Source organism: Leptonychotes weddellii, chromosome 3 (assembly GCF_054177405.1).
Source record: "Leptonychotes weddellii isolate Sample4059 chromosome 3, ASM5417740v2, whole genome shotgun sequence".
Classification (NCBI taxonomy): Eukaryota; Metazoa; Chordata; class Mammalia; order Carnivora; family Phocidae; genus Leptonychotes; species Leptonychotes weddellii.
In genome coordinates this window covers 176,409,697-176,433,104 of record NC_138371.1, presented here as the reverse complement: position 1 = coordinate 176,433,104, position 23,408 = coordinate 176,409,697, and the positions used below count along the sequence as shown (strand labels likewise).

Genomic DNA, 23,408 nt, shown 5'->3' with positions numbered 1-23,408 from the left:
CACCCCACCCTGGTGCCCTTCTTTACTTCCTGTCATTAACAAAGTTTCTAAGAAATGGTTTCACAAAAACCACAGAATTTTAGAATTCAGGTTTGATTGATGACATTCTGAACATTAAAAAAATCTTACAATACAAATTTCAAGATAAAGTGAATGAAATATAAAATGGCTTAAGATTTTATATAAAAAAATAAGTACATCACAAAATCTAGCTTCCTAGACATCATCACCAAACCTGTTAAAATGTTTTGTTTTACATACACACAAAACTATAGACAAAATAAGGCAAAATAATCTCTCAACGTCAGAGTGAATAAAGTAGGTAACTTTGCCACACATGAATGTGGTCCTGAGGTAAATGCTGGTCACATTTTACTTGGGAGCACATCTAATTGGTAAATGGCTGTGGTTTAAAGCAGGAGGTGACCAGAACACCCCCATTCCTCTGAAAATGACAGTATGGTCACTTTAAAGTTGGCAAGGATTCCTTTTTAGGAAACTATCATTCTAAGAGTACAAAACTGGGAAGTAATAGAAGTACCTTTCTTTGATACTCTCTGAAGCCTAAACATTGGCATTAGCTGCTGATCTGAAAAACAGCTTGGATTTGCCTTTTATTTCTTTTCTTTCTTTTTTTTTTTTAAAGATTTTTATTTATTCATTCGACAGAGAGACACAGAGAGAGAGAGGGAACACAAGAGGGGAAGCGGGAGAGGGAGAAGCAGGCTTCCCACAGAGCAGGGAGCCCGATGTGGGGCTCGATCCCAGGACCCTGGGATCATGACCTGAGCCGAAGGCAGACGCTTAACCGACTGAGCCACTCAGGCGCCCCTTGCCTTTTATTTCTTAAAAGCACTGGCAATATAGTGATGGCTCTTTTTTATCAGGAGTTTGCTCTTTGAGATACCTAAAAAAATCATACCACATGATCAATGAAGAAATTACATGAAGAAATATTTTGGTCTGGAAGGGAAAATAAATGTGAAAACCGTATTAATACCTTCATTTTTATCTATTTTAACTTCAGTCATTTGATTTTCTTAGCCCTAGCTAAAGAGGGGAGGCATAAAAATAGGTACATGTGATACCTGACAGAGAAGAGACCGAAAAGCCATTACATAAAGATGAAAACTCAAAACCTCAGTATTTGAGTCTAAAGAGTAGTAGGTAACTCATGGTCCAAGTGCATTACTGCATTAAACATTCACTGTGGTAAGCTGAAACAGAACAGCCTGGATGCTGGGCCCTGGAAGCATCAATAGCTGCATTCAGATTCCTCAAATGTACAAAGCCTTACTTCAAAGACCTGGAGGGCACCTGGGTGGCTCAGTCTTTAAGCGTCTGCCTTTGGCTCAGGTCAAGGTCCCAGGGTCCCACATGGGCTTCCTGCTCGGTGGGAAGCCTGCTTCTCTCTCTCCCCACTCCCCCTGCTTGTGTTCCCTCTCTCGCTGTGTCTCTCTCTGTCAAATAAATACATTTTAGGTGAAGATAAAAGTTTTGGTGTTTAAAGGATCATTTCAGATGCCAGGAAAAAAAAATTTTTTTTAAGTGGGCTCCACTCTCAGCATAGAGCCCAATATGGGGCTTGAACTAATGACCCTGAGGTCAAGACCTGAGCTGAGATCAAGAGTTGGACGCTTAACCAACCCACTAAACCAACCAAACCCCCCAGAAAATTCATTCCTGTGCAATCATGCTCTGAATAAATGTCTCTGAAACCATTAAAAAGTAGGATACTATACCTGCTGAAGTCAGGATGAGGGCTTACAAGATTTCGACAAATGAATTATACAATCCTATCTCCATTAGATGACATATTTAAAGCTCTGAATGAGAAATCCTGTCAACCAAAAATTTCGTATCTGGCAAGACCATTCTTCAAGAAGGAAGGAGAAATGAAGACATCCCCGATAAACAGAAGTTAAGGGAGTTTGTCACTGATACACAAGTACAAGTACCCTTCAAAAAATGCCAAAGGGAGCCCTTCAGGCTGAAACGAAAGAATGCTAAACAATAATTTTAAATCCTATCAAGAAATAAAGAACAAGGGTAAAGATAACTACACAGGTAAATATAAAAGCCAGTGTCAGTGTACTCTTGGTTTGTAATTCTTTTTTTTCTGTATGATTTAAAAGGCAAATGAATAAAACAAAATTATAAATCAATGTTAATGGGAACAATGAATAAAGGCGTAATCTGTGACAATAGCAATATTAAGAAAGGGGGAAGGCGAGGCACATGGCAGCAGTGTGTGTATGCTACTAACACTAAATTGGGATTACTCAAATTAGATGGTTATAAATTTAAGATGGAAAATGTAATCCCCAAGTAGCCATGAAGAAAAACAACAACAAAAATACAGAAATATACAAAATACACAAAAAGATCAACTATAAAATAAGGCAGTGAAAGGAACTGAGGAACAAGAAATATGTGACACGCAGAAAACAAACAGCTGTGTGGCAGCTTAAGCTATATTCCTTATCAGTAACTACTTCAAATGTAAATGATCAAATTCTCCAATTAAAACCCAAAATGGATAAAAAAAATTATGATCCATTTGTATGCCATCTATAGGAGACTTGCTTAGATACAAAGACACAAAAAGGTGAAAGTAAAAGGATGAAAAAAATATCCCATGTAAATAGTAACAGAGAGAGCTGGGCTGGCAAAACTGTTATAAGAGACAAAAAGGACATTATATATTGATGAAAGGGTCAATCCATCAAGAAGATGAAAGAAGTATAACATATATGCATCCAGGAAGACAGCCCCAAAATACATAAAGTCAAAACTGGCAAAATGGAAGGGAGAAAGACACAATTCTACGCTCAGTTTCAGACTTCAACACTCCATTTTCAGTAACAGAATAAGGAGGCAGAAGATCAACAAGGAAAGAGAAGACTTGAAAAGTACTATAAACCAACCAGACCACTCCATCCAACAAAAGCAGAATACACAGTCTTCTCCAGTGAACAGCCTATGTTCTCCAGGAAGAATCATAAATTAGGCTATAAGAAAAGTCTGAATACACTTAGAAAGACTGAACTTACACAAAGTATCCTTTCCAACTACAATGGAATAAAACTGGAAATTCATAATAGAAGGGTTGCCAGAAAACTCACAAATATGTGGGAAATTTAACAACACACTCTTAAACAACCGATGGGTCAAAAAAGAAATCACAAGGAAAATTAGAAAATACCTGAACACAAATGAAAAAAACACAACATAACATTTATGGAATGCAGCAAAAACAGTGCTCAGAGAGAAATTTATAGCTCTAAATGCTTATGTTAAAAAAAAAAATCTTAATTCAATAATAAAACTCTACATCTTAGGAACCAGAAAAAGAATAGCAAACTAAACCCAAAGCTAGCAGAAGGAAGGAAATAAATATTCAACTGGAAATGAAATACAAACTAGAAAAAAACAACAGCAAGTTACTAAGAGCAAAAGCTGATGCCTTGAAATGCTCTACAAAATTGCCAAACCTTTAGGCAGATGGACTGAGGACAAAAAAAGAGGTCTTATTACTAAAATCATAAAATGGAAGAGGAGAAATTATTACAGACTTTATAGAAATAAAGGATAACAGGATACTATGAACCAACAAACTGAATAACCCAGATGAAATAAATTCTTAGAAACATACAAACTAGGGCGCCTGGGTGGCTCAGTCGTTGAGCATCTGCCTTCGGCTCAGGTCATGATCCCAGGGTCCTGGGATCGAGTCCCACATCGGGCTCCTTGCTCAGCACAGAGCCTGCCTCTCCCTCTGCCTGCCTGCCACTCCCCCTGCTTATGCTCTCTCTGTCTCTCACTCTCTCTGTGTCAAATAAATAAATAAAAATCTTTAAAAAAAAAGAAACATACAAACTACCAAAACTGACCCAAAAAGAAACAGCTGTAACAAGTCAGGAGACTGAATCAGTAATCAAAAATCTCCCAACACAGAAAGGCCCAGGACCAGATGGCTTCACTGGTGAATTCCACCAGATCTTTTTCAAAAAATTCCCCAAAAAAAACTGAAGAGGAGAAACTACTACTTAACTCATTTTATGAGGCCAGTATTACCCCAATACAAGATCCAAAACCACTACAGGAGAACCACAGACCAATAAATATCTCTTATGAATGTATATGTAAATTCAACAAAAAATAATTAAACTGAATTTAGCATTATATTAAAAGATCATACAACATGACCAAATAGGATTTATCCCAGGATTGCAAGGCTGGTTCAACATACAAAAATCAATCAGTATGTATCACATTAATAGAATGAAGAAAAAATCTACATGATGTTACATAAACGAACCAGAGATGTCCCCCGTATATTGACCCCCATGTTGTTTACTTCTTCACAGCAGGCGGAGATGGTTAGCTGAAGCCCAACAATACGAAATCCAATTTTTACACATGTAATTGTTTTAAATATAGCTTAAATAAGCATATCTTTAGCCATCTAGAGCTGGCCTGTTTTGCATACCAGGCAAATCTACACCCAGCATCTGCTAGCTGTAAAAAATCAAACCCCGGGACTGTGAAAGACCACACTGCCACTGCACTTCAGACCCCTTAACCCCGAGACTTCCTGCCCTGCTGCTACCACATTGCCCCCAAAGAGCTGCTCAAATACAGCTGCCCAAATAAAATGGGCTACTGCCACCTTATGGTCATATTTTCCCCTCAACAGCTCCAAAATCCGAGAACTCTTTACCCCTCACCATCACAACTGATCCACAAAAAAAAGCATTTGACAAAATTTGCAACCTTTCCTGATAAAAAGCAACAACAAAGCATTCAATAGGCTAGGAACAGAAGGGGACTTTTCCAACACTGTGAAGGGCATCGGTGAGAGCCTGCGATTAGCATCACTCTGGATGTTGAAAGACTGAAGCCTTCCCCCTAAGATCAGGAACAGGACAAGGATGCCTGTTTCTGTCACTTCTATTCAACGTAATACTGGAGTTCTAGCCAGAGCAGTTATACAAGGAAAAGAAATAAAGGGGAATCCAAATTTGGAAAAAGAAGGAGACCTATCTCTATGTGCAGATGACATGATCCTATTATGTAGAAAATTCTAAATAAATACACACGTGTGTGCAAACACACACACTCTGTTAAAGCTAATAAATACATTCGGGATACAAAGTCAACACACAAAAACTGGTTGTATATCTATACACTAGGAATGAACAATCTAAAAAGGAAACTAAGAGAACATTTCCAGTTACAATAGCATCCAAAAGAATAAAATACTTGGGAATAAATTTAACCAAAGAGGTGAAAGACTTACACAATGAAAAGTACAAAGCACTGCTGGAAGAAATTGAATAAATGGAAAGACAGCCTGTGTTCATGGATTAGATGACATGACATTAAGATCTACAGATTCAATGAAATCCCTGTGGCAATTCCAATGCCATTTTTTTTTTTTTTGGCAGAAATGGAAAAAAACAAAAACAAAACTAAATGCATATGGAAATTCAAGGAAGTCACAACAGCCAAAACAATTCTGAAAAAGAACAAAGCTGGAGGGGTGCCTGGGTGGCTCAGTCGGTTAGACGTCTGCCTTCGCTCAGGTCATGATCTCAGGGTCCTGGAATCCCCCCACGGCGGGCTCCCTGCTCAGCAGGGAGTCTGTTTCTCCCTCTCCCTCTGCTCTCCCCCTACTTGTGCTCTTTCTCAAATAAATAAAACTTCAAAAAAAAAGAATAAAGTTGGAGGATTCACACATCCCAGTTTCAAAGCCTACTACAAAGCTACAGCAATCAAAACAGTGTGGTACTAGCATTAAGGATACACATATGGACCAATGGAAGAGAATCCAGAGCCCAGAAATAAACCCTCATATTTCTCAACAATTGATTTTTGACATGGGTGCCAAGACTATTCGATGGGGAAAGGAGAGTCTCTTTAAGAAATGGTGCTGGGAAAACTGAATATCCAACTCCAAAGAGTGAAACTGAACAACTTACTATATTTACGTAAATTAACTCAAAATGGATCAAAGACCTAAGTTTAAGAACTAAAATTATGGAAACCTTAGAGGAAAACCTAAGTGAAAATCTGCAGAACCTTGAATTTGGCAATAGTTTTGTAAATATAATACCAAAACCATAGTAAATAAACAATAGATAAACTTCATTAAGTTAAAAATTTGTGCATCAAAGGACACTATCAAGAGAGTGAAAAGACAGGGCACCTAGGTCGCTCAGTTGGTTAAGCAACTGCCTTTGGCTCAGGTCATGATCCCGGAGTCCCGGGATCGAGTCCCGCATGGGGCTCCCTGCTCAGCGGGAAGCCTGCTTCTCCCTCTCCCTCCGCTTGCCGCTCCCCCTGCTTGTGCTCTCTCTCATTGTCAAATAAATAAAATCTTTAAAAAAAAAAAGTGAAAAGACAATGGAAGAACGGGAGAAGAGATCTGTAAATCACATATCTGAGAATATCCAGAATTGATAAAGGACCACAACAGCTCAACAACAAAAAAATAAACAGCCCAATTTAAAAGTGGACACAAATATGGTTTCACTTATTTGTGGAACATAAGGAATAGCATGGAGGACATTAGGAGAAGAAAGGGAAAAATGAAGAGGGGGAAATTGGAGAGGGAGAAGAACCATGAGACTATGGACTCTGAGAAACAAACTGAGGGTTTTGGGGGAGGGGGTGGGGGGATGGGTTAGCCCGGTGATGGGTATTAAGGAGGGCACGTACTGCATGGAGCACTGGGTGTTATATGAAAACAATGAATCGTGGATCACTACATCAAAAACTAATGATGTATGGTGACATAACAACATACAAAACAAGACAAAATAAAAATAAAAGTGGACACAAGATATGAATAGACATTTCTTCAAAGACGACATACAAATGGCCAATAAGTACAGGATAAGATGCTCAACATCAATAGTTATTAGGGAAACACAAATCAAACCAAAAGAGCTACTCCTTCCCACCCCCTAGAATGATTATAATAACAAAGAAAGAGTAAAAAGCCCTGGTAAGGATGCAGAGAAACCGGAACCTCATGCACTGGTGGTGGGAATAGAAAATGGGCAGTTGCTGTAGAAAGTTGGCCAGTTCCTCAAAAAGTTAAGCACCGAGGAGCACCTGGGTGGCTCAGCTGTTAAGCGTCTGCCTTTGGCTCAGGTCATGATCCCAGGATCCTGGGATCGAGCCCCGCATCGGGCTCCCTGCTCGGCGGGAAGCCTGCTTCTCCCTCTCCCACTCCCCCTGCTTGTGTTCCCTCTCTCACTGTCTCTCTCTGTCAAATAAATAAATAAAATCTTTAAATAAAAGAAGCAAGTCATGAAGTTCAGCCTGTCCACAATAGGACCAAGGTTTTGTTTTTTTGGGGGTTTGTTTGTACCTTTGCAGCTTTTGTCCATAAACCTAAAATCAGTCCAAAAGAAAAGCTGATTGTAAAAGGAAAAAAAAAAAGACATAATACACAATTTACCTCTTTATTCCTCTACACAGAATTGTTTTGTAGGATCAGAAAACATGTGTTGCAAAGGTGTGCAGTCTGGGTCTCTTCCAGCACGTCTCTAGTCCTAAATGGAGAGGTGCAGTCTGCATTCGTGTCAAGAAATGGGGAATTCTGAAGATAGGACAAGATGTGAGGAAACCCTGACCTCCCCGAGGACAAAATGGAGCTGAGACCTGTCTGCAATCATGTGCTGTGATCTGACATAGAGGTCTCCAGCATCATGTCACTTTCATTCATTTCAATTTCGAAGGTTTCTTCCAAGGAAGGTCTGGGATCTGGAGTTTTCCTTGAGGTTTCTAGTGGTGCAAGCCCTGTTTCTTCTGTAGTCTGTTTTTCTACTTCAAATTCCCTGAAATCCCACGGAGGTGAAATAATGTTTTTTAGTGTCTTCATTGTATGCACATCAAAGTCGTAACATTTTAATTTGTCTTTAATGTCTGCTCCTAAAAGGAAACACCACAAGGAGAGTACGGTAAGAAACTCCATCATTTATCTGTCATTTCCATGGTCACACTGCCTCCATCATGAGACACAGGTACAGCTCACAAGAGAAAATATTCCCACTCTCCTCTTCTTTTTCTCTTTATTATCAAGGGGGGTTGCTGGGAGACCTAGAAGCACATGCAGTTTCAGTTCCCTGTGGCTCAGCACTGCCCATTCCTAAAGCCCTCCCAGAGCGGGGGAGCCAGCCGGCAGGCACTCGACCTCGCCTGCTACGAACGACAGTCACGAGACTTATGCACACAGAAACCACAGTGAAAGGAAATACACTTTCCACATATCAAAATCTTAAGACTAATGGACACGAGACTTCCAACAGATGCAATCATTTCTGACATAAACAATATAATTTTACACAGTTCAAACGAATACCTTTCAGTAATAGGTGTTTTGACAGATAATGACATGCAAGCCTTCTAAAAATAAAAATAGTACAGCTTGGTGATTAGAGTTAATCATACTGTATTGCGTATTTGAAAGTTGCTAATATAGATTTTAAAAGTTCTCATCAAAAGAAAAAATTTTCTAACTATGTATGGTGATGCATATAACTGGACCTCGGGTGATCATTTCACAATATATACAAATATTGAACCATTATGTCCTACACCTGAAACTAATATGCAATGTGACAATTACAACCCGAATAAAAAAAATAAAAAGAGTATATAATGACTGGTACACTGTAAGACCATTAGCTTTGTGGGGACAGGCAAAACGTATGTCTCACTCAGCCCTCTACCTCCAGACTCTCCCTAGCTTTACAGGAATTTTGCATTTAAGCCTCACAATCCTCCTTGAAAAAAAGATGAACCTGAGGCTCAGACCTGCCCAAAGCCACGTGGCTGAGTGGCAGACCTGCGATTTCAACCCAGAGTCTTCAGGATGCCAGAGCTCAAGCTTTATGCTTTAGCTTTAAGAAACTGAGCCATAACATACACACCATAAAGTGTGCACTGCTGGGCAAATCCTCATATATGCATATACCCACATAACCACCACCAGACGGAAAGAGAACACACTTCCAGCTCCCAAAAAACCGCCTCGTGCCCTTTCCAGTGAATACCTCCCCATCCCAAGCCAGAAGTAATCACTGCTCAAATTTTTCTAGCACCACTGATTAGTTTTGCTTATTACTAATCTTCACATAAATGGAATTAATCAGTGTATATTCTTTTTGTCAAAATGTATGAGATTCACCTATGTTACAGCAAGACTTAATAGTCCTTTCAAGTGTGTAGTACTCTATTGCATGAGCTCGCCACAATTTCTTTCTCCATTCTCCTATGCGTGGACATTCAGTTATTTCCAGTTAGGTGTAATTACGAACACAGCTGCTGGAAACAATCCTGTGTGTGAGCGCTGGCTTCCTGAGGCCCTTGTACCACTGGGCACACACCTGGGAGTAGAACTCCCATATCCTAAGAGCAGCATGGCAGGTCACCACCCTCACACCCCAACGAATCACACCTCTTAGCCCCCACCCAGGATGACACTGCACTCAGTCGTGTGACTTGTGCTGAACAGAATGTGATGGAAATGATTTTGTGACACTTCCAGCTTTCAAGAGGTCCTGAGACTTTAATTCTCGTCCTTAGAACCCTGAGACCTCCATGCTATGAAGAAGCCTGAGATAAAAGACCCGTAAGAGGCCCAGCTAGGTCAGCTAAGGTCCCCATCTATGCATGAAGCCATCTTAGACCATCAGCCCATCCAGTGCCTGCTGACCACAGCTGCATTAGTGAATGAAACCAGCAAATGAGCCACCAATCAACCTAGAGAACTGTGAGAAAAAATGCATCCTTGTCGGTTGGAGTGGTTTGTCAGGTAGCAACGCATGACAGATTTAACAGGCCTATTTAACTTTAGCAGACATGTTCAACAGTGTTCCAAAGTGTGGTCCACCAACAATCAATAATACACCAGAGTACGAGCTGCTCCGTATCACCACCAACACTAGGCACTATTAGTACTTTCCATTTGTAGCCAGTTTGGCTACATCTCAGTGACATCTCAGTATGGTTTTAATTTCATTTCCATGATATGTAATGATATTGAGCACATCCATTTGCCACATCGGTGGATGTCCTCTTTGGTGAAGCTCCTGTTCAAGTATTTTGCCCATTTGGACCTTTTTTTTTCTTTTTCAAATTTTTAATTAAATTCTAGTTAACATATAGTACAATATGGACCCATTTTTTTATTGAACTTTTTATTGATTTATAGGATTTTTTGTATTCTAGACACAAGTTCTTTGACCACTCTACAAATTGTAACTTCTCCCGGTCTATAACCTGACTTTTTACTCTGTTAACAGTGTTTTTGATGAACAGAAGTTCTTCATTTTATTGAAGCCTAATTTAATTAACTTAACACTTTTTCTTCTCATGGTTTTATGTCCAGGTCTCAGGTTTAACCTCACTGCACCCTCGTTACCTTACAAAGTTTGTAACTAAGTGAGTGCCCAAATATAGCAATTTCATCCAGATTTATCTTAAGACTTGCTTATTATTACAAAAAAATTATTTAAAGAATTACATAGCACCATAATGTGAATGTAAGCCAACTTAATATCCCAATGAAATGTAAAAGTTAATATGCTATTAATATGCTATAAACCCATTTTATAGTGTTAATGCCAGAGCCTTTTCGTTTATTAGAAATTAGAAATTATTAGAAACTAAAGTCTCCAAGATTTTTTCCATCAATTAGATTGATTCTCCTATATCACAGCACTTTACACGTACTCTATAATAGTATTTTGCATATACCGAATACTCAATTTTAAAATGCATGAATACTTTAGTAAGTCATTAATTCCCACAACACTGTTCCAACAAAATAAATGGAGTTCCTTGATGTTAATATAGTTAAATGGTTAGAAAGATAAACTTAGAACCTTACATGAGCTTTGAGAAACCTAAACAGATATACAACAATCTAAAGAATAGAATACAATGTCAATCAAAATCATTATCATCTTACCAATGTAAGCTTCAGAATCACCAATGTACATCTCAATGCAATGACCAAGCATTGTAACAGAAAATGTATCATCTCGCCTAAGACCAAGAGCCTGTCAGAAAAGATTCAGCATGGTTATTACAAGAAAATGTATTTCCTTCTCTTGCATTTAAAAATATTCCTGCAGGATTCAATTCAAAACACTCCAGGGAATCAGGGGGAGTGGGGCTACAAGAGTAACCATGAACTGATGTCTGTTGAAGTTGGGTGATGGTAACGTGGGGGCTCATTACGCCATTCTGTTTTATGTTTGAAATCCCCCTCCTCCAAAAAGATTTTCAAAACTGTATCTCCACATAGAGCCTTCTAAGCCTTCTGTATTAATTATGTAAGAATAGAGACAAATTATACCATCTTCACACACATTTGAAAGATCACACAAACCAGAAAAGTTGCTACTCCACGCTTCTGACTAGCTCAGTATCCTGGTTATCATAGTGGCACTTGCAGGACTTGGATCTCGCCTGAAAATTTTAACCAACCCTATGTGTTTTCTCGTATTTTATCTTTCTCTCCAAATACCATGATTTCATTGATTCTAAGACCCACTTCCCCCCCCCCCCCAAATTGTAACATTTCTGAACTTGAGATGTCTTAAAAAACCGGTGGTTTTTTACTACTGCTGTCAGCTGGCCACAGCCATGATGAGCGTCCTGAGTGAGCAGCCTGGACTTGGCAGCCGTGGACAGGTAGACTAGACCACAAACCACATGAACACTCACAAATACAGGAACTGCCGTTGCTGTTGACACTTTCTGGCAGCATAAGATCTGCAGAGCCAATGTCTTTGGGAGAAACCTAGTCAAGAGCAGGGGGTATGTGCCAGCACCAGAAAAGCAGACACATCGACCACCCGGTACAAAAGTGATTTAGAAGAACCAAACTCTGAATGTGAAGAATAGAGTACCTTAAGTATCTGTTTCACTTCTCTATTTTCTTTTTTATGTAGATACTAGAGTGATCCCTGATGAAAATCTACATCCTAATAATGTCCAAAAAGAGCACTTTTCCAAGTACCAAAAAATGGAGAGATTAGAAAGAATCATGTAAAGTTTAAAGGTTTATTTGTGTGTGTCCGTGTGAGTGAGTGTGTGTGTGTGGTCAACTTGCTTACTAATGGGGTCTTAGATTTGGCACGATACAGCATGTGGATTTAGGAGAGATTCTTTCCTTGTGATGAACACAGATTGTTCTCTTCACCGACCAAAGTGATCTAAGTGAATTAATTATAAGTCCTAAGTAGAGAGAATGGAATTTCTTTTCTCCTGCTTAGACAGGGCCAACGAATACCACGGACACATGTATGTCTCACTACACACTTAGGACAAGTCTCACGTTTATCTCTAATTTGATGAGTACTGCACAACACACACATGCTTTTCTCTGCAAAGGAAAGAAGAAAGCACAAGGTCGCCTGAAGAATTTTAAAATGGCTATTAAAATAAACACTGCCTAGGGCACCTGGGTGGCTCAGTCATTAAGCGTCTGCCTTCGGCTCAGGTCAGGATCCCAGGGTCCTGGGATCGAGTCCCACATCGGGCTCCCTGCTCCTGCTCCGCGGGAAGCCTCCTTCTCCCTCTCCCACTCCCCCTGCTTGTCTTCCTGCTCTCGCTATGTCTCTCTCTGTCAAATAAATAATAAAAAAAAATAATAAAATAAACACTGCCTAGAAAAACAAGCAAGCAAACAAAAAGCCCCAACATTGCCTAGAAAAGATCTTTAAAAAAAAAAAAAAAGTGGTAAATGTTAACTAGACATACTGTGTGGAAATAGTCAACAGCATTTTCAAAGTTGCCCATCAGACTATGGATATACCCTATGGCAGAATACGTGGACGCGTTCTGGGGAATTAACACCAGCGCCTGACGGTGATAATCCAAGGCCTCGGCATACTTTCTGTGAGAGAAGACGAGAGGGAGTTGGGAGCAAGGAGAACGGGAAGAAAGAGAGAAAACAATCAGTAGGTACAGTGAAAGCACTCACTTGCTAGGTCTAAGATGAGTATTCATCCATGTAAAAACATCAGAAACACTTTGGGACATCAGAGTAACAGTTTAGGCTGATAACGGTTCTTCACATCCACCACCGTGTCCCTGGACACCTCCCTGAAATATATCTTCCTGCCTGCTCAGCCAGCCAGCTGAGGGCACCCCCACAGGAACCCAAGACTGGCGCTGGAACCCCACTACACTATAAGGCCTCCTTGATGGCAAGAAAACTCCCACACCACTGCTGGTTAAAAGCAACGAAAGGTCCAAAGAAGTTACTTGGGACAGCATTTCCCAGAGTTCTCTGGAATACCTGCCCTGTAAATCTTTTGTGAAAAAAGGTTCACTAAAGTTTGGGAAATGTTGCAGCTCATAATGAATAGTAAAGACTCCAAGATATCCTGAAACAGAAAAACCTGTTATATTTTTAGGAGCCTAGAGTTTCCCAAACTTATTTAACCACAGAATCTATTTTTCAGAGGCTGCTGTGTATCACACCATAAAACTGGTACTAAACCCTACTTCCAAATTAATTTTGAACACCAATTTTTTAATCTAAGAAAATAAAAGTTATTGTAATTCTTTAAACTTCTAGAATATTATTGTACCACCAGAATATAAAAATAAAGAAATGTTGGGTGCCCGGGTGGCTCAGTTGGTTAAGCGACTGCCTTCAGCTCAGGTCATGATCCTGGAGTCCCGGGATCGAGTCCCACGTCGGGCTCCCTGCTCAGCAGGGAGTCTGCCTCTCTCTCTGACTCTCCCCCCCTCATGCTCTCTATCTCATTCTCTCTCTCAAATAAATAAATAAAATCTTAAATAAATAAATAAATAAATAAATGTTTATAAAAACCACTAGAGATAATTATTTTGATGCTTGCTTTATCTGAGCAGCAAAGTACACAGCCGGAACATCTCAAAATAAAAATATAGAAAAGGGCGTTTGGCTGGCTCAGTTGGTGGAGCGTGCGACTCCTGATCTTGGGGTCATAGTTTGAGCCTCACACTGGGTGTAGAGATTACTTAAAAATAAAAAATCTTTAAAAAATATGAAGAAGGCTACACAAAATGAAGGAAACTTTTAGTCACAAAGAATATTTCTGAAAACGTTCTACTTTACTTACTTAAGCTTCCTGCAGACATGCCCCAAGTTGTTCAACAAAGGCTCCCATTTGTCAACTGTTACCTGAAACACAGCAGCATCAAACCCATGACTCATGCATGCCACTTTTCAGACAGACCCATTCAACCACACCATCACACGCACCTACGAAGGCTGCCCTCTCTCCCAGTGTCTAGGCAGCATGAAGCAGAGTATTTGCTGGATTCTCCATCTTTCTTTCCTATTAGAAGAGACTTCCTGAGGACGCTATTATTTAGTAACAGAACTTTGTTAATAAGCCGCACTGTGCTGAAGAAGTTCAACTTCCGTATCGCCAGTCCAGAGCTTTCCATCTCCCTACTAAATATTCCTACTTAGAAAGCTCACAAGCAATGCAAATCCAATGTGCCACCCACTAAACTCCTACTATTCTCTCTCCTGCCATCCCAGCTCCCCAACCTCATGCCTTTCTGAGCGCCTGCTTCTCATGCCTGGCACCCACATCATCCCTGACCCCTAGGAACTACCACAGGCTCATTCACCAGCCCCCTCTGTGTAACACCAATCCCCACGTAACAAGTCTTGTCTGGGCCCCACCACCTCAGGATAAGGTGCAAGGCCCTGAACGATCCACACTTAACCCTCCTGCCCCATTTCTTAACCTTCTCTGTGAACTTAAAATCCAAGCTGTACTGGAGTGGCTCCAACTCAGCACACACCATTCTCTATACCTTCTATAACCTTTTCCTCACTTGTGCCTGGCTGATTATCTGCTCCTGCTTTAGGACGGCGGTGTATGAGGCTGTATCCAAGAGGCCTTCTCGGCCCATCCTAAAGTCTGGGTTAACTGCCCCTCTGTGTGGGTTCCTTTATTTTCTCAATCACAGCTGTGTTTGTGCACTGTTTAATTACTGCCAATTTACTTATCTGCAATCCCCAACCGGTCTAAAGGCAGGAACTATCACGCCAGTTTCCTATTGGCTCCCAACACCAGGCTCAGAGCTTAGGACACAGTCAAACACATGTCGGTCAGTCTGAGCTAACCAAACAACAGACCTGAGCCACACTCTCCAGCTCCCGAGCCTGGCTCCAGGAGGCACAGCCCATGGGAACAAAAACACACCTTTCATGATTCTTAGGCGCCATTTGCTTCCCTGTGGCTATTTTGACATTTGCTACAGTTAACAACTGAAGTCAAACAATATTTCCCCGTCTTCATGTCACTTTTTAATGGGCATTTCATCAATTTAATAGTTTTGTGCATTTGTACTTAAAGCCATTACTGTAAATTTCTGTAAGACTCCACAGTGCCCTCAGATCATCAAAAAATATAGTTTCAACTCTAAGTGTGGTTTGTGATAGTGTGTCTTGAACTTTTCTGTGCATGAGAATCATCTCGGGATCTTGCTAAAACTGCAGACTGTGATTCAGTGGATCTAGGATTGTGCATTTCTAGTCAGCTTCCAGGTGACGCTGAGGCAGTTGGTCTAGTTAAAGCAGCAAGGCTCTAAGGTATGCAACTCTGAAAACTGGGAAGGTGATATGTGGCAACCCCATATTAACAAAAACACATTCATTATCCAGACTGCCCAAGACTGAGCTGCTCAAGAACCTGTTTTATATACATACATGTACCAACACACAGAAATACAGTGTTTTTAAGTTCCTAGAACAAATAAAAGACTTGGCAGGGATCCAGAGGGAGCTGTGTCCGTGTAAGTAAAGAGGAACCAACAGCCAAGGACGATGTGGGCTACAAGCAAGGCTGCCCAAAAGGAACAGAGTAAAAAGGGAAGTGGCAATCAGAATGGAATAAAACAAAACAGATGTGAATAAAAAGAATCAAGAACCAGAAGAGTAGCCATATGCAAACCCCTTGCCTATGGAAGTTGACAATATCTAAAATTGTTAATTTTAAAATAATATCCAGGTATACACATCCAAGATAGCTGGAAAGTTAAATCACGAGCACACATCTTTCATATGGTAGAACCTAGTTAAATATTTCAAACACTGAGAGGTCTAAATATGTATTAAGTACACGGTAAGAAAAAGCCATGATAGGTCTGAATAAAGTGACACCTGGCCTGATTCCTACAGAGGTGGGCACTATTTATCTACCCATTAATCAAAGAGGAGGCTCTTCAGTTCCAGAGAAGGATATCTTATGTTAGATGGTACAGTGCCCAGCAGTGTCCAGTATCACATACTCCCCACATCAAATAATCGAAAAATATATTCTGATTACTCCTAAATGTCAGAACTACAGCCTCTTAGGAAGCAAACAACCAACATCTACCCTCTCAATTAGAAACACACTCATTTTATACCATGTACCAAAATAAGTGCCTGAAATCCAAACATTAACAAGCCATTTGCCAGGATAAAGATTAGCCCATTGTCTTCTAGGTGAGACAGATTGTCCCTATTATTGTTCTCATTCAACAGCAAACACACTTAAGAGTTACAGATATTACGTAGAATACCTCATTTCCAATTGCTTTAATTTTTTCCAAAGCATCAAGAAACCATTTTTCTGCTGTTTTCCATCTAAAATAAAGGGGAAACGTTTGCAGATTATTCACAATTAGCAAGTATAAGTATTGTAAGAAAAATGAGATAAACTTCTGTAAATAGTTTATTAAAATTCAAATTTAAAGGTCAGATAAATGATTAATTTTATGGCATTAACATCACAGGTGTTCAAGATTTTAGGAGATACAGTTAATTCTCATTACTCTTGGTAATTGTATTCCATAAAGTCACTATGAACACTCTTTTAGCAAATACTGGTGGAAATATAAGGTCAGGTTCCTACAAACCTGTGGTCAACTGTTCAATGTACAACCTGTTTTCCATGTGCTTCTGTTGACTGATACCTTATTTAACATACATGTTGATCCACTGACACTGAACACGGCCTGCAACAAAGCTCATCTGCAGCCCTCTTGTGCGTAAGGGTCACAAACAGCATGTCATACCAGGCTTGGGGATCATTTTAAACAGTAACGTCATCAACAAAAAGCACAAAACTGTGAAAAATGTGACACAAAGTAGACTGCAAAAAAAAAAAAAAAATACTCGTTTACTGTATGAGAGCAGTAATAGGAAGGCAGAACATCATCTCCACCTCAGCTGGGAATGTGCATCTGTCTGCAACCGGGAAAGTGCTGACTCTGACTTACAAACCAATGGACTGCATATTAAATCATCACTCTGTATTATTTTAAAACAGCTCCAAACTTGCTTTTATATATATCAGATTATCCAATTTTTAGAATACACACACACATGCCCCAAAAAACACTATAGTAATAGTGATTTATTTTTAAATTAACGTATAATTTAGTGCAGAGGACTACAAAGCGTTTTCTCTTTAGAGTACGACACTGAATTACTTATTCTACAAATATGCAAGGATACAGTAATGTCTCAAATGCCCAGGAAACTTCGAGACTGAGCCATTCTAATTAGTTTAATTTTCAGATTAGGCAACTAAATGAACAACATTTTTGTTTCACAATTGTGGGAAATCTTTCTCAAATATGACTCCAGCTCCTAATCAACAAGGAGATGATGAAGGGTTCTGCGATGCCTCCAGGCCACCCTATGGGGTGCAGTCACTTGACCATCAGGAACAACTGTCCAGTCTTGGAACTATGAGCCTGTAGCAGCCCACATCCAAGGGGACCAAAACCCGTTTAGTCAAATTTGAAGAAATCCAAGATAACACTTTGTATTTTCTTTTTTAGCTGTCCTCCTCCTTCTCCTAAAATGGTACATATTTAAGAACAAAAATCTAATGAAGAGTCACTGAGGAGAGTAAAACCTTTAGTGACTGACGTTTTACTTCATTTACAGAAATAAAATAGAAGGGTTTTTTGCCTTTCAGTACTTACTCTCCATTCTGAAATGCAACCACGCCAACCTCGTGCATAACAAATGGGTCTTCTGGTGCAATGCTTAGCGCTTGGCCAAAGAATCTTTCAGCCAATTTTGAGTTATTGGTCAATCCATATTCTAATCCGATGTACAGCATTGGCAAATGGCACCTAAAAATATTGGAAAATTTCACATATTCAACACCTAAAACTTTGTAATTCGGCAGAAACTAATTCATCAACTTAAATTAACTTAAGCAAAATAACTTAAACACAGCCAAAAAACAAGGTTCTTACTTTTTTTCTAACACTTCATTTACTGATATTTAATCAAGGTCTAATAGGTTTTTAGACTGTTCACCTACTACTTCTAAAATCTATCAGCAACCTACTCATCTTTATTTTTCATCATTCTACAGTAAAAACAAAAACAAAAACAAACAAAAAACCTCTGAAGCAGAAGGGCAGGTGTGTGCTTCCTGTTTTCTTCCACGATGCTAAGGTCAGACCCTTAGCCTTGACTGCCTTCCCTCCTCTCCTCTTCTGATTTGGCACCGTGTGTCCTTCACGACACGTTCAATGTCAGACCCTCAGCCTTGACTGCCTTCCCTCCTCTCCTCTTCTGATTTGGAACCGTGTGTCCTTCATGATGTGTTCAAGTTCCACTTCCCTTTGTGAAATGCTTCTGACTTTCTAACCTAAATGGCTCTCCCTTGTGTGGATTCCTATTATCTCAATTCCTATCAGTTCTATGCCAGGGAGTTCAGAAGTATGTTGTGTATACCCCATTTTCACATCCTCTGAAACAGTTCTAGGCACAGAGTACGTACTAACCACTTCTTAACTGAATCTTCATCTCTTGTCAGACCAGTAATTACATTACAAGAAACAGAATAATATTTCTTTGAAGATGGATCTAAGAAAGTATATAAATATATGCTTTGGTTTTAATCGAGAATCATGATTCAGATAAAGACTCTATCACCTACAGAAGGATTGTGAAGAACCCTTTAAAAGGATTTACCTGGAGGAAGTACTTCCAAAATGGCAAAGTAAGGATCTCCAAAACCCTCCTCCATAAAAGCAACAAGAACACTGCCAAATTATCAAAATAAACTTTTTCAAAACTTTGGAAGTTACCCAAAGGCTTACAACAATCTGAGGAGTCTTTATTCTAGAAAAACAGCTGAAGTGTGGAAAAGACACAGGGAATAATTAGCAATCTGGGGGTGAGGGGGGAAGAATCAGTCAATAGAAACTGTCTGGGACAATGACCAGTTGTTGGATGTACTAGACCAACACTAATAAATAGAAAATCTCAAGTTGAAAAGTAAAATAAGTAAAATAAATTTAAAAAATTCACTAGAAGGGTTTGACAGCAGTTTGAACAGGCTGAAAAATCAGTGAAATTGAAGATAGATCAACTGAGATTACCCAGTCTAAGGAACAGAAATATAAAAGAAGAAAAATGAACAGAGCTTCAGAGACCTGTAAGATGCCACCGAGCACACCAAAATATGCATGATGAGAGCCCAGAAGGCAAAGGGAGACAGTAAGGGGCAGAAAGATTATTTGAAATCAAAGAGTTTTTGGTCCAAAAACACCCCAAAGCTTAAAAAAACCTCCAAGTAGGCTACTCAGAGATCCACACCTAGACAAATCATAGACCAATGAAAAAGCAACCCCCCCATCTTTAAAGGAGTGAGAAACTACAACTAATAACACACAAGAGATTCCCAATATGATTAACACCTGATTTCTAATCAAATACCTGGAGGCCAAGAAGGCAGATGGATGACGTTTAGAGTGCTGAAAGAAACAGAGCGCCAACCAAGATTCTATATCCAGCAAAACTATCCTTGAAAATGAAGGTGAAGTCAGGAATTTCTCAGGGCAGCAAAAAGCTGAGAAATCTCGCTGCAGATTCACCTTACAAGAAATACCAAAGGGAGTCCCCTCAGGCTGAGATGAAAAGGACACTAGACAGTAACTCAAATCCCACGTTAAAAAAAATAGCTTAGTAAAAGTAACCACATAGATAAACATAGGACAATATAAATGTATTTTTGTTTGCAACTCTTTTCTTCTATCTGATTTAATAGATAACACAACAATAAATTTGTGTTGAGGGACTTACAATGTTTAAGATGTAATGTGTATGATAATAACACAACAGAGGTAGGAGGGAACAGAGCTATACAGCGGTGAAGTTTTTATATACTACTGGAATTAAGTTCCTGTGGTAGAGTAAGAAATATAGGTCTTCCCCCTTATTCTTGATACAGAGCACCCAAAACTCTCACAATTTCCTGAGTGATGGGAGTCTCTTTTGTTATTCATGACCCCTTTTGATCACCCCTGTTTATGCTAAAGAAGGGCAGGGCTCTGCAAGAGCCTTGTGATGGGACTGGTCACCAGAAGGACCAAGTGATGAGAGGGTTGCAACTTTTTTTACCACCCACTGACCTCCCAGGAAGGGAAGGGTTAGAGATTGAGCCCCATAAAAACTTTTGAACAATGAGCCTCAGAGCTTCTGGGTTGGTAAAGCACAAAGCAGTGCTGGGAGGGTGGCATGCCTGGAAAGGGGTAGAAGCTGTGGGCACCCCCCCACCCACATACTTGCCCTGTGCATCTCTTCCATCTGGCTATTCCTGAGTGTATCCTTTATAACAAGCCAGAAAATGTAAGTAAAATGCCTTCCCGAGTAGAGTGGGTCATTCTAGCAAATCATCAAATCTCAGGAGAGAGTCATGGGGACCTCTGATTCATAGCCAATCAGAAGTAAAAGTGGCCTGGGACTTACCACTGGCACCTGAAGTGGGGAGGGGCAGTCTTGTGGGACTGAGCTTACCCTGTGGAAGGTCTGCACTAAGTCTGGGTAATATCAGAACTGAATTGACTTGCAGGACCCAGCTGGTGTCCAGAGAATCAGAGAACTGGTTATTGGTGTTGGAAAGCCCCTCTGTTGGTATTAATCCAAACAACCATTTTAAGATGTTAACTGTAATCTCCAAGATAACCACTAAAAACAAAACAGAAAACAACAACAAAAAACCACAACTCAGGGGCGCCTGGGTGGCTGTCAGTTAAGCGTCTGCCTTCGGCTCAGATCACGATCCCAGGGTCCTGGGATCGAGCCCCGCATCAGGCTCCCTGCTCAGCGGGAGGCCTGCTTCTCCCTCTCCCACTCCCCCTGCTTGTGTTCCCTCTCTCGCTGTGTCTCTCTCTGTCAAATAAATAAATAAAAGTTAAAAAAAAACAAAAACCCAAAACTCAAAAAACATACTATAAGGAAAAACCAAGGCATTAAAATGTATGTTACGAAATAGCTAATACAAAAGGCAGTAACAAGGAAGACCGAAAAACATGTGACATAAAATAACAAAATGACAAATATAAATTCTAACTTCTCAGTAATTATATAACACAAAAATGGATTAAATTCCATCAAAAGGCAAGACATTGGCAGAATGGATAATAAAACCACAATCCAACTACATGTTGTCTATAAGAGACATACTTTAGATGCAAAGACACAAACAAGTTAAAAGTAAAAGGATGGAAAAAGACCATGCAAACAGTAACAAAGGAGAACTGGTGAGATTATACTAATATTAGACAACATAGCCTTACAACAAAATTTGTTACCAGAGACAATGAAGGACCTTCTATAATAATAAAAGTTTCAATCCATCAAGAACCGAACAACAGAGACCCAAAATACGTGTAGCAAAAACAGCCAGAATTGGAGGGGAAAAGAGATAATTCACACAGTAATAGCTGGGAGGCTTCAATACCCTACCTGCCATAATGGATAGAGTAATGGGCAGAAGACAAGACGTGAACACTACCACCCAACCAGAACCAAGGGATTACAATGATAACACTGTACCTAAAAAAGAGCAGAATTCTCAAGCATACCCCAAACATTCTCTACAATAGACCATGTTAAGTCATAAAACAAGCCTCAATAACTTTTAAAGGACTATGTTCAGGCACCTGGGTGGCTCAGTCAGTTAAGCATCTCTCTTCGGCTCAGGTCACGATCTCAGGGTCCTGGGATTGAGTCCCGCATCGGGCTCCTTGCTCAGCGGGGAGCCTGCTTCTCCCTCTCCCTCTGCCTGCTGCACCCCCTACTTGTGCACTCTCTCTGTCAAATAATAAAATCTTAAAAAAAAAAAAATGAAAGGACTATGTTCTCCAACCACGATGGAATTAAAATAGAAATCCTAAAAGAAGGAAATTTGGGAAATTCACAAATATGTGGTAATTAAACAACATACTCTTACCTAACCAGAAGAAATTCATAAAGGAAATTTTAAAATATTTACACAATTTCAAACATTTATCCAAACACAGGGCAAGTTGAGAGAATGCAAAGTTGTTCTGATGGGGACGAACTGAAAAGAATAATGCTTATCATGATGAGCTGATTTGAAATTTCAATTGGATAAAGTTTGTTAGACTGAGAAACAGTGTCATTGGTTTTGATTCTTAGGGAGGAACTAACAAACAACTAATAATAACTATTCTGGGTTTGTGAGCACACAGAGAAAAAAAAAAGCACACTCTAGCCTGCGCTCATAAGAAACAACCCACGGTAAATTATGGAGATTTTTTTCCTGCCAATTTATCAGACTGATAGGTAGGTAGACATGGGAACCAAGCTTCAGCAAAGCACTGGATAAAGTCTCATACATCTTGGTGGATAAACTGAAGAACCCTGAACTGGGTATCGAGGACCATTTAGGTGAATCAATAACTGGATGAACAATTTTAACCTGGAGGATTATTTTTTTTTTTTAAAGATTTTATTTATTTGAGGCGGGGGAGAGGAGCAGAGGAAGAGGGAGGAGCAGACTCCCTGCTCAGCAGGGAGCCTCAACGCGGGGCTCAATCCAGGACCCTGAGATCATGACCCAAGCAAAAGTCAGACGCTTCACCAACTGAGCCACCCAGGCACCTCTGGAAGATTATTTCTGTTAGTATTAGGACTGAATTTATATGTCCCCTGCCTCGACTAAATTCATCTTAAGCCCTACCCCAATGTGACTACATTTGGAGAAGGCCTGTGAGGAAATAATAAAGGTTAAATGAGGTCCCAAGGGTGGGGACATGACACAGCAGGGCTGGTGCCCCTGTGAAAGGAAGAGACCAGAGCTCTCTCCCTGCCACATGAGGACACAGTAAGAAGGTGGCCATCTGCAAGTCAGGAAGGGCACCTTCACCAGGGAGACCAAATGGGCCAGCACGTTGACCAGCGACTTCCCAGCCTCTCTGGAGCTGTGAGAAAATACATGTTCATTCTTCAAATTACCCAGTCTATTGCACTTTGGTTAAGGCAGTCTGAAGAGACTAAGGCAGTTAGGGAGCTATTTCCTTTACAATATGTGCATGGACAACAAGTTAGA

At 40.0% G+C, this 23,408-nt stretch overlaps 1 protein-coding gene across 3 annotated transcripts in view; it reads right to left on the bottom strand.

The window, feature by feature from the left end:
* Nucleotides 1-7,461: 7,461 nt before the first annotated feature.
* The window catches only part of CDC16 (cell division cycle 16), a 29,058-nt gene continuing 13,111 nt past the window's right edge, over nucleotides 7,462-23,408 (bottom strand). The window contains exons 13-18 of one of the 3 annotated variants that reach the window (XM_006749823.3): nucleotides 18,016-18,168; nucleotides 16,603-16,666; nucleotides 14,139-14,200; nucleotides 12,787-12,922; nucleotides 10,988-11,078; nucleotides 7,462-7,944 (exon numbers count right to left, since the gene is read on the bottom strand). In XM_006749823.3, coding sequence (XP_006749886.1) covers nucleotides 7,685-7,944; nucleotides 10,988-11,078; nucleotides 12,787-12,922; nucleotides 14,139-14,200; nucleotides 16,603-16,666; nucleotides 18,016-18,168 — 766 coding nt within the window. In that variant the 3' untranslated portion in view covers nucleotides 7,462-7,684. The remainder of the gene's footprint in view (nucleotides 7,945-10,987; nucleotides 11,079-12,786; nucleotides 12,923-14,138; nucleotides 14,201-16,602; nucleotides 16,667-18,015; nucleotides 18,169-23,408) is intronic. The other 2 variants (XM_081815263.1, XM_081815264.1) reach the window with 2 other exon arrangements.